The 12,212-nt window shown below is 44.1% G+C and overlaps 1 protein-coding gene across 3 annotated transcripts in view; it reads right to left on the reverse strand.

Moving 5' to 3' along the window:
• C1H18orf54 (chromosome 1 C18orf54 homolog) overlaps positions 1-12,212 on the reverse strand; it is an 89,986-nt gene that overhangs the window by 74,061 nt on the left and 3,713 nt on the right. For all 3 annotated transcript variants that reach the window (XM_029579871.1, XM_029579863.1, XM_029579877.1), the window contains exon 2: positions 2,662-3,004. In XM_029579871.1, coding sequence (XP_029435731.1) covers positions 2,662-2,974 — 313 coding nt within the window. In that variant the 5' untranslated portion in view covers positions 2,975-3,004. The remainder of the gene's footprint in view (positions 1-2,661; positions 3,005-12,212) is intronic.

The following is a 12,212-nucleotide window of genomic DNA, read 5'->3' on the forward strand; positions in this document are numbered from 1 at the left end:
CGGACATTTTTTGAATCCGGAAGTTTTCTCCGTCGACATTGTCGATGATTTCGGATTCCTTTTTCGCGAAAAAGAAACACGATGTTTGTCACCAGCCGGTGAGAAACGGAGCGAGACCCGTAAAGGGTAAAAAAGTTGAAATTTAAGTTTGTCGTTGTGAGGTAACTCACGGGGCTCCTGGAAACCGCGATGCAGCTAGCAGCGTGGAAAAAAGAAGACTGGAGTGAGACCCCCTGTGGCAGGGAATATCATGGCATGCCGGGCATGCTCAGTAGCCTCAGGCAGCCAGTTTAAAGCTTCTAGAAACTTGCCAGAAGTTTTTCCCGCTTAAGGGCTCCGTGAATGACGTCACCCATATGTGAGGACTAGCATCCTGCTTGTCCTGGGATAAAGATATATTGTACTGAGTAAGAAGAGTGCCATGCAGAGGTCATACAAAAAAAAAAAAAAAAGGGTCTTCTCTCACCATGCAATGGGTTGTACCTCTAAAAGCACAAATCAAGTGGAAGTAGCTGGGATCTATTTTTATCAAACTAGACTCTTTGATTATCAATTACACTGAGCTACTGACAGCCATTTTTGGTTATCTTCTAGTTTCTCAGGATGCTTTCATTACAAACTAAGTTAAGCATTGCTATGACTATCATCATCTATATTTTGCATTCAAAAAGTGTTTCTATGTAGGCAGATGATTAGAACGTTGTGCATGCATGCCAGAGTATGTTCACAGCGATAATCTAGAACTATTTATGATACCCAACTGATTTATTCCAGAGTTGTTTTGGCATCCTACTTTTTTTTTGGTTAAGGAACTGCTAAAACTGATAGTTCAGGTGCTGAAAATTGGCAGGGATGGCTCACACAATGACTTAAAAATGTGATGCCTGGTGCTGCTCAGAGCCCAAGAGGAGGAGCCAACAAAATGGAAGATGCTACTACAGGGCCATACCAATCAGTCCCCTGCCGCCAGGCTGCATGAGGAGTATTGCTACCCTGGCCCAAGGAATCCCCCAATCCACCCACCCACCTTTTGCCAAACCGCATCTTAAAGAAGAGGCTAGCAAGTGAAGCGGCAGAGAGAAGAGGGGAAGAAGAGAAAATTAAGAGCAAAAACGAGTACAAATACAGGAAGACAAGATGAAACAGAAATACATTTTAAAACCATGTGGGGTTGGGGAAAAGAAGAATTTTCTCCAACTCCTAAAAATTTAGGCTGGCATTTAAGTTTTAGAAATATCTTCCAGTCGTGACCAGTGCTATCGCAGGAGAGCAAAGAAGAGTTAATGAAGAGGAATCTGCTTAATTGGTCTCATGATGGATTTGGCCATTTATAACGTCATCTCAGGTTCAGGTGGCAAAAATGCTCATCTGTTACAGCAGCTTTCCATATAAAGTGACACTGTTGAGCTATACTGAACGGTATTGTAGTGAGGTTAGGGAGCTAAATGTGTCTGATCTGCAATGTAGCAGGCACACCCGAGAGAGCAGATGGAATGAAGTAGTTTAAAAGAGCTTGAGGAGTGCTTGACCTCGTGGCAGTTTTCTGCATGCGGGATACAGAAATCCAAGGGCACACTACACAAGGGGAGAGATACTGATATCCAAAAACCAGGAGAGAGACCCGAGGATGACCGATATTCAATGAGTTCAAGGTAGGGAAACAGTACCACAAGGTGGTTACCAGAACTGGAGCAATGCTAGGGTACAGAATGAGTAGAAAAGTGAAGATGATTAAGTCGTCATACCTGTCATTAGAGACATCAGATGGCATATAGTGCCTATTTCTGGAGGCCTTACTTTCATAAGGATAAAGATACAATTGAGGTAGTCCAGAGAAGAGCTACTAAAATGGTGCAGGGTCTGCCCCACAAGCCCTGTGAGATGAGACGAAGCATGTATATGCTAAAGGAAAGGTGACGCAGGGGAGATATAATAGAGAGATTCAAATATCTGAAAGTATTCATTTTATGCACAAGAAGCTAACCTGTTTCAAGGGAAAAGATGTTCTAGAACAAGGGGGTCATGATGCAAATCCAAAGGGGTAGGAGAAATATCAGGAAATATTTTTTACATGGTCAGGGTTGTGGAGGCGTGGAACACTCTCCTGGGATAGATGGTGGAAGCTATCGCAGTAACGGCATTTAGGAGGACATGTGATAAGCACAGAGGATCCTTAGTTGCTAAAAGCAGAGAGCAGAAAGCAAGGAGATTGATATAAAAAAAAAAAAGTTAGTAGTCCTAGTGGTAACACAGGGATGTCACAGAGTTTGTGATTTTAGAATCAAAACCAGCAGCTGAGGGTGCCTGGCAGGCTGCAAGTTCTGTAATAAAAGCAGAAGTCCGAACAGGACCGTAGGTGCTTATGTAGCTGGGTCCATCTGGCAGGCTACAAAGGGAACCTAGGAGGCCAGATATTGCAGGCAGTTTAAATTATTACAGAGCTCTGTGTTTAGGCAAGGAAAAGGTGGGGGATCTTATGTGCTGTTCTACCTGGGTACATAAGGGGGGGGGGGGGGGGGGGGAACTGTCCTGGATAAGAAAAAAATCTTGCAGGTGGTAGACTTTATGGCTGACAGCTGGGACTCATCCTTAGCAGTAGGAACAGAATAATTAGGCAGATGGTATTTTTCTGCTGTCATTTATCAGAAAGAGCCATACTACCTTTATGTCTGCAACGAAAGCATTTGACAGGCGTCGTTTGGATACGAATCTTCCCAGTGCTTACTGCAGGAGATAGCAGGCTTCCATCATAGTCCTCTATGTAGGCCTCCAGAGCTTCAGTAGCCGACTCATACAGCTTCTCCTTGTACTGAACAGAGCTGATGTGAGAGCAAGACGAGCGCAAACTGTTGCCAAGGCTGCAGCTAGCCAGGAGAGAGGAGATCGAGATGCTGGACTCAGGAGAGCGGCCGACATCTTCTTTAAATGAATTGGCCATGATGGCACTTTTAACCCACAAATCAGTTGCTGCCATCTGAACACATCTTCCTCCTAAAAACAAGAGCTAACAAAAAATAAAATCTTAGTAAGGTCAAAGAATCAAGTAAATATTTCCATACACAAGTTTACATCTCAGTACACATGTTCAAATTCATTTCTCTCAATGTCTAACATTTTTATAGATATAACATGTACGGTTTGTGACATTACACCAGTTTCAATTCTAAGGCAGGAGAGGAGGCGGTGGCTAGTGGTTAGAGGAATGGACTGAGAAGCACGGTTCAACTCCCACTTCTCCCACCAACACTCCGTGTGGTCTTGGGAAAGTCACCTTATCTCCTATTGTCTCGGGTACCCACTTAGAATGTAAGCTCATGAATTGTTGTAATTTGGCTTGAGCCAACTTTGGACAGGTGGAAGGAAAATACAAAATATTAATAAAAATGCTATCTACCATTTCGTCCAAAGGAAAAAAATCTATATCTATTCAAATGCTCTAGGGCACATTTACAAACTTAATTAAACTAAAATTAGAATGATAAGCAAGGTATTTAGAAACTCCATATCATACTAAATGTCTTCTATATTAAAGCAAAACCTGATAGCTATTATTCAATTTAATAATTGCAGCGCCTTAGTCTTAAGGCAGCCAATATGGAAGTTCAAGACTTGTCCAATCGCCTTCAGCAATCAAAAAGGAGTTGACCCAACTTATCAAAAAAACCTCCCCAACTATGTGGTGTCCACAATATATGCCCCGACTCCCACAGAGGATTTGGAAACCAAGGAATAAATGCATTACAGTGGGCTCTGGGAGGGTAAGACCTGTGACACAGATACCTGCTCTCCCAAATGCTACCATAGAAAATGCCTTTTCTACACTGGAAAATGAAGATGCACCAGAAATGAAAACAGAAGTGGTATTTGAAAGGAAAGACACCCAATGCACCCAGAAACCACAAAACAGTACCAAACATACTAACAGAATCTCCTTCTGCTGGGAAACTCCATCATTAGAGGCATTAAGTTAGGGACTCATTTTGAGGGGCACACAATAAATAGTTAAATGCTTCCCAGGATTCTCAGAAATCTGAATGAGAAATTACTACTTACCTGATAATTTCCTTAGGAGAATCAGATGAATCCAGAACAAGTGGGTTATGCACCTCTACCAGCAGATGGCGACTGAGCAAACTGACATCACAGTACATATACCTGCAGTGACATCAGCCTGCCAATATTTCCTTCAAAAGCAAACAGTGGACAAACTAGATTAAAACACATAACCATGTCAATACTCAGCCAACAGGAAACATAGAGTTCAAACAAGGAATGTATTAACACTAGTCTAGGGACTGGACTAACACCAGTAATCCCTGTAGTCACACAAGAGGACCATAGTGCAGTCATTCGGCAGACAAGGGAGGGAAGCTGGATTCATCTGAGTGTCCTAAAGAAAAGGAAATTATCAGGTAAGAGGTAATTTCTCATTTCTTAGAGTCCAGTCAGATGAATCCAGAACAAATGGAATGTACCCCAGCTACTCCCGAATAGGGCACGAGGCTGCCCACGGTCCTATCAAAACAGCACGTGCAAAGGCTGCATTCCTCCCGGGCCTGCACATCCAGACGATAATACCTGGAAAAGGTGTGTGAGGAAGACCACATCGCAGCTCAGCAAACATTGACGGCAGATAGCAACTGAACTTCTGCCCATGACATTCCTGAGCCCTAGGGGAATGAGCCCTCACTTGACTAGGTATGGCTTTCCAGCATCAATGTATGCTGCTGTGACTACCTCCTTAATCCAGCGGGCTATTTAGCCCACGAGGCCAGCTCTCCTTGTTTAGTACCGCTGTGAAGGACAAAACAGGCAATCCTTTTTCCATAAAGGCTCAGTAACCTCCAGATACGTCTCTTGACATCCAAGGGTCGCAACAGATGATACCCCGCCCCCCCCCCCCCCCTATGAAACTTGTGTTCATTTTTTCCTTTAGTTTTTAGATTTAGTAGGAACCATTTTTTTACAATGATTTCAATACATTCCTGTATATGGTAGCTCAATTAAATATTCTGACCACAGAGGGGGGTTTTTTTTAGTTTCTTTACTCTATCAAATGTTGTCTCATTGTCTATTCATTTTTTTCATTAGCAATTTTGGGTGTCCAGCGCTTCAGGTTTTTTCTCCCCTGAGGAAGCCAATCTGGCGAAACAATGGTGGGGGGTGGAAGGGGAATAGAACAAGGAGCTAAGAGAAACAGATAAGAATAAGAGAAAAAATGTGTGAGGCTTGCTGGGCAGACTGGATGGGCCATTCGGTCTTCTTCTGCCGTCATTTCTATGTTTCTATGGGCCTTGTCGGAACATTGTAATAGCTCTCCCAAGAGAACAACTTTTTCTAGTCTTTATTGTTAATACATTGAGAATGAATGTAACATTGTAGAGCATATTTTGCCGATTAATTCTGGGATACTGCAACAGTTTGCTTTAAGGCACATCTTCTCTTAGTTTTCCTTGTTAACATATTGAAATGAGTGTTACATTGTATGGCAAAACTTCACTGGTTGACCGAGTTTCTTCTTAAGAAGTGTTCATTTTTTAAGCTGCCTTCTCATGTGGTTAGACTTATTGTAATAGGGTTATGCATTAACTCTTGATGTTAACAGTCAGGCCGATACAGTAAAGCGCGGCCGCGGTTACCCCGCTTCTAACTCACAATTTGGCCGCGTTTCACTATCCCTTTTAACTCATCCTTACTGCTTCTTTAAATCAACCGGTAACCCTTTCCGCCCGCAGCATGTATATGAGATGTAAAACGCTCCGATTAGCTATTCCCTCCCATACAGTTATGTGCGCCCCGATTATCTCCTCTTTAACCTGTAGTTTTGCCGCACGTTTAACCTGCTAACTTACGCCTACCCTTACCCCTGCGTTAGTGTGGAGCGTCAGGTTAGAGAGACAAAATTTCATGGGCAAACGACCCCCTCACCCCCCCCCGGGACCCTTACCCTGGCGTTAGTGTAGTGTGACAGCAATAGGCAGGCTCCGGTCAAAATCCCCCCCCCAGGTGCAGGGCGAAAATCGGCTCGACATGTCATTAAAACAAAAGTAAAATAAAGTGTAATAAAAGTAAACTTACTGCATGTGTATTGTCTTTGAACAGTCCTCTCTTTCCCCGCCTCCCGAGGCGCGCACTGTGGCTCCCCTGCCTCCCGGGGGCAGCCGGCGGCGAAAGAGGCTTCCAGCAGCCCCCGCCGGCGAAGGTGGATGAATGAATGCGCTCCCGCCGCGTACGGGCGTGCATTCATTCACTCACCTTCGCCGGCGGGCGCGCATTCATCCAGGCAGAGGGAGCCGGCGGACGGGCGTGCATTCATCCAGCAGCCCCCGCCGGTGAAGGTGGATGAATGTGCGCCTGTGCGTGCAGTTTGGTCGCTCAAGGCGTGACTTCACGACGTTTGGCGTCACGACGTGTGACGTCGGCGTTCGCTAATGCACTGCCTTGAGCACCCAAATTGCGCACACAGGTGTGCATTCACCTTCGCCAGCAGGGGCGCCAAAGCGGCTTCCAGCAGCCCCCGCTGGCGAAGGTGAATGAATGCAATTTGGGCGCTCAAGGCACTGCATTAGCAAACGCTGATGTCACACGCCGTGACGCCAAACGTCGTGACGTCAGGCCTTGAGCGACCAAACTGCACGCACAGGCGCACATTCATTCACCTTTGCCGGCGGGGGCTGCTGGAAGCCGCTTTTGCCGCCGGCTCCCTCCGCCTAGATGAATGCACACCCGCCGGCTCCCGCCACATACGGGCGTGCATTCATTCACTCACCATCGCCGGCGGGCGTACATTCATCCAGGTGTACAGACGTCCATTCATCCACCTTCGCCGGCAGGGGCTGCCTGAAGCGGCTTTCGCGCCGGCTCCCCCCGGGAGGCAGAGGAGCCACAGTACGCGCCTTGGTACCTGTCATTTGAAATGACAGGTACCAGCGCACCCAGGATACTGTATAGGCGCTGTATAGTGCTCTATACAGTAAAATGGATTGCGCGGGCCTAACGCTTCACGGACGCGGCTTGCATTTGCATGCCATTTTAATACAGTATCGAGCGGTAGGTGAGCCGGACTGTGCGTGCGGCAAACGCGGGTGCGCCCGGCCGTAACACACCTCTTCCTACCGCTCCTTATTGTATCGGCCCGCGTATGAGACATCACTTTCAATTAGAGATGTGCATTCGTTTTTGCTGAATTAGACAATTTCAATGAAATTGTCTAATTCGGCATGGTTTGGGGGCAACGAAACCCAAAAGGCGCGCGCTAAACCGAAAATCGGGGGCCCACGAAGAAAAAAACAAACAAAGCCCAAAACGAAATTTCAAAGCTATGCACATCTCTACTTTCAATAATCTCATGGGACTCTTAGTATTTCATGAAACTAATACACAAAAATTCTAACATTTTATTTTGTGTATATATATATATATATATATATATATATATATATATATGAATAAAGAATTTTTGTAACAAATTTCCTATTTTTACATTACAGTCATTTTTGTTTATTAAGTGCTTTTGCCCCACTCTTTTTAGAGTGTATTTTTATACATACATGAGCTCAGCATTACCTGGCTGAATACAAAGATGGTCTCCAGCTGCTGGGGGGGGAGAGGGCATATACCGGCACAGCCACGCTCGGCAGCTAAGTCCACACCGGCTGAAAAAACAGCTACCGGACCACCTCAGGAATTCTCAACTGTGGGGATGGACCTTTTGGTATCACTGCAGGAAAGCGGGCAAATGTAATATCCTTAACTCTCCTTTTTCAAAATGAAGCTATCCCCAGTAGGGAGATGAAGATCACTGGCAGCTGATGTCAGTGCAGGGGTTTATGTACTGCGACATCAGTTTCTTCTCTCGCCATCTGCTGGGAGAGGTGCATAACGCACGCACTTGTTCTGGATTCAACTGACTGAACGCTAAGAAACCAAATTTTCAGTGCCATTAAAAGAAAAAAAAAAAAAAAAGAGGGTCTATAAAATAGATGTTATCATCCATTTGGAGACCAGTGATCTCACTGGAAGCAGCATCTAAGCATACAAGTCTAATTTGTTCTTTAAAAGCCCCTCTGGGAAGCCTCATTTGTGTAAAGGGGAAGAAAGCCAGTTCTGCAAGCTGTTCTCAATCACTCCACTAGCAGAAAGGGCAAGAAAGAGAACGCCAACATGTCTGGAGGTAACCTGTGGCAATAATGGCTCCATAGCAAACTGGAGTTGTGCAAGCTCTGCCACGCCAGAGGGTAAATCTGTAGCCCCCATGGAACTTCCCCATACAACTATCGGACGGAAGAGAGATATAGAGCCTGGCACGCTTGACTTAATTAAATATGTACCTTTTTTTGTGGCAAAGAGACAATACAATGACTTCTAATCCTGCCAAATACAGTTTGCTTACCAGGCCATGTGTGCATGTGCACCACCACACTGCCTTCCACCATAGGGAACCCTCCCAGTTTTGTTTATGTATGAAGTTGTTTCACTGTAAACCGGAGTGAAGGCATTCTGCTATACATCGGTATAAAAAAAGAATCTAAATAAAATAAATAGAGAACCCTCCCAGTTTTGTTCTGGCAGTGTGCTGACTTTCTGCTGATTGCACCCTCCTACTTGGTACCTGCCTGCTCTCAAACCAGGCAGAATGTACCAGTTGGCATGCTGGGATGCCATCAATTACATGCTGTGCCTTTCCTCCTCCCTTTTGTTCATGGAGGAACCAGAAACCAGCAAAGAAAGAGGAGGTGATCACCTCTGACCACCTGAGTCAGAATCTGGCACAGCACCATAGAAGACTGGGAGGCAGCCCAGGGAAGAGGCTGGCTGTAAACCTCTCCTTTTTAGGAGCCCATTCTACCAGGGAAATCAGCCCAAAGACTGTTACCAGAGGAGCCCTGCTGCTATAGTCACCAAGGGAACAACGTCACTGAGGACCATCCAGTGCTTGACCCATTAGTACAGGGGCTCAGACCCAACTATGTCAATTTCCAAGGGGAACATAAGAAATCATTCTCACAGGACTGTCGCCCAGAACATCCCAGCACTTAGGCTATGTTCCTGGTGGAGCAGCCTATTCATAGCTGCAGCACCAGTCCACACATCTGCACCATATAGTAGGAGCAGAGAAATATTGAAGTACCAGGGGGCGTGAAGTCAGCTTTGAGTTTTTCTCTATTGCTATCTGCTGGCAGGAGGGCATAACCCACTTAGCTTTTCTTATCCATGCCAGACATGTTCTTTGTTAAGAAATGAACAAATAAACCTACAAATGTATCAAAAGTCAAGATAAAGAATCAGAGAACTGGCTCTCCAAGGTGCAAGATAATGATGCTTGTACATTACAATGGCAGTCTGAAAGCAAAAGCAGATGAGAGAACATTCAGTTGGTTGTTTTCCAAGATTTTCTGCAGTGTCAAATTGTTCTGAGAGAAAGAGTGTTCATGACCGATAATTGATAAAGCACAGGGAGGATAATTTTGCAACACTGCAGGTAATTTGCATGGCAAATATGTGCATAAATTACACCAGTTTTCAAAGGAAAGATATATGCGTACGTTCGCATTGAAAATTATCCTGCTGAAATGACCTGCATAAGTTAATCTTGCTATCTGGAATGCGTAAATTTCCCATTTTAAAAAAAAACAAAAAAACTTATACGCATACTTTTTGAACTCTAAAAATATGCACATAAGTAAACGCTCCAACCCCACTTCTGCAAAAATCTCCACACAATGCAAGCAAACTCAGATACAAACATGACATAGATACAATTATCCACACAGCAGGCAGCCATTCTACATATTCACAGACACACAGGCTCCCATTCCCCCCAGAGACACATACTCTCTCAGAGGTAGGCTCTTATATGCTCTCTCTCACACGGGCATGCTCCCATTGACTTACACAGATACAAATACAAACACAGGCAGGTTCCACAACAGGAGAAAATGGGGGAACCTGTTCTGCTGCTCCTCCTTGTGTGCCGGCCCTGCACTATTCAAAACTCGCAGGGCTAGCACTTCCTCTCTGCTGATATCATGCATCACGAGATCAACCTAAAGAACCTGCTAGCTGCACACATTTTAATTACCACAGAGCCAGCATATAAAGAGGAGCAGAAGAACGGTCTCCCTCCTGGTGGGCTCTTCTTTTTTCGAATGCTAGGGGATGGGGGTTCGTCAGTCGTCAGTAGCTGCTTCTGCTCAGCAGTTGATGAGATGGGGTCCACCAGTAGCCTTCTTGGGCATATTCTTCCTTCAGCCGCCAATAGGATGGGGTCCACTGGCAGCCTCATGCGCCTCTCTTCTTTCTTAGCTGCCGGTGACATGGGGTTTATCAGCAGCCTCATGGGCCTCCTCCTCACTTCGGCTGACATTCTCCTGGGTATGCATACCCGGGAGCCATGTAACAGGGCTTCTCGTCTCAGGCCATTGGGCAACATTCACTGGGTGGGCTATGGCCCATCCATGGCTATGCCACTGGTCCAGTTTAAGAACGTTGATCATCTCAAGAGGCATTTTTTTTTTTTTAATAGTTCTTCCAGTAGCAGTTGCTAGGCTGGTTGGAACCCAAGAGAAAGCATTCTCTATAGCAGCATCCAGATCATGGAACACAATGCCAAGAGTCATGCAATACCAGGATTTTAGGCAGATCTTGAAGACCTGGCTACGTTTGGCAGGGCTATGAGGGGTTAATTGACCTGTCTACTGTTCAAAGGTAGGCACAAGCTTGCAAGAAGCAAGGATACATACCAGGGATGCTCATATGAGGACCAGTTTGGGCCCTATAGGATGGAGCTGCCAATGTACTAGTGATTTTAGGAATGTCTTTAGAGGATTTTATATTTACATGTATTATCTGAGGTATAATTGCACTACAATTTCACTTTATGGTATGAACTGTCATACTTACTGATATTTATTTTATTGTGCTTTAGATTTATGGATGTTTGATAAAGCTCTCAACAAAAATCTCAGCATTTAATTTTACAATCGTCACTGTGGTAAATAGGAAAACTACACTTGTGATTAGGCTCTCTCAAACACTATGGTAGGTCTTGTGATTTTAAATAGTTATATGTAGGGGGAAGTTGGAAATTGCATTCATTGTTTCAACTGAAAAAGAAAAAAGGCAAGTATAAAGCCCAACTGGGATCACTACGGAGGAGTGGCAATGTGGAGTAGAGGAATGTACCATTTTTGCCAGAGTCACTTGAGGCTGCTTATTCCTGCTTGCATAAAAGCAGGTGAGCCCCCCCCCCACCCCCACCTCATCGCCAGTGTGTGTGTGTGTGTGGACATTTAGAGAATACTTGCTTTCAGTTCTCTTACGTTTGTAAACTAAATGCCCAAAACCCTGGTTAAGAGATCTTAGAAAGATTATTTTCCAATTCAGTCTCAGTGGTTAGAAATGCATCTCTAGTGATTTTTTCTAGAGAGGAAGTTTTCATCCATCCTTCCTATCTGCGCGAGCAAAGAGAAGTCTTCTTTCTTGGGGCCTCTCAGTCTGAGGGATCCCTTTGCCAATTAGACTATTTTATTTATTTAAAAACTTTTGCATGCCACTCAACCCTATGTTCTTGGCAGCTTCAAAAAAATCTTTCAGAATATAAAATGTAAAATAAATAAGACATAATTAACATTACAATAAAATAAAATACAAAAAATTCAATAATACAATACATAAATACTACTGCCTGATAGAGATGTACTCAGTAGTGTATGTGAAGATAAGAACACAAGTTGCCATGCTGGGCCGAGGGTCCATCAAGCCTAGCATCCCGTTTCAAACATTGGCCAATCCAGATTACAAGTACCCAAACATTAAATAAATCCTATTTCTAATGTCAGTAATAAGCAGTGGGTATTCCCTATGTCAACATGATTAATAGCAGTTTATGGACTTCTCCTCCAAGAACTTATTCAAGCCTTTTTTAAACCCAGCTACACTAACTGCCTTAACCACATCTTCTGGCAATGAATTCCAGAGTTTAAATTGTGCACTGAGTAAAACATTTTCTCCGATTTGTTTTAAATGTGCTACTTCCTTTCAACAAATCAACTTCCATTGTACAATGAATGTTTTTCCAATCTCCAACAAGAAATATTAAAAGTAATACAAATATTCTTTTTTAAAAAAATTTTGGCATTGGCAAAGAAAATTAGTTATTTATGAGAATATGTAGATGTTGCTAATGTTTCTATGAATCCAAAGTAGGATTC

Source organism: Rhinatrema bivittatum, chromosome 1, assembly GCF_901001135.1.
Source record: "Rhinatrema bivittatum chromosome 1, aRhiBiv1.1, whole genome shotgun sequence".
In the NCBI taxonomy this organism is placed as follows: Eukaryota; Metazoa; Chordata; class Amphibia; order Gymnophiona; family Rhinatrematidae; genus Rhinatrema; species Rhinatrema bivittatum.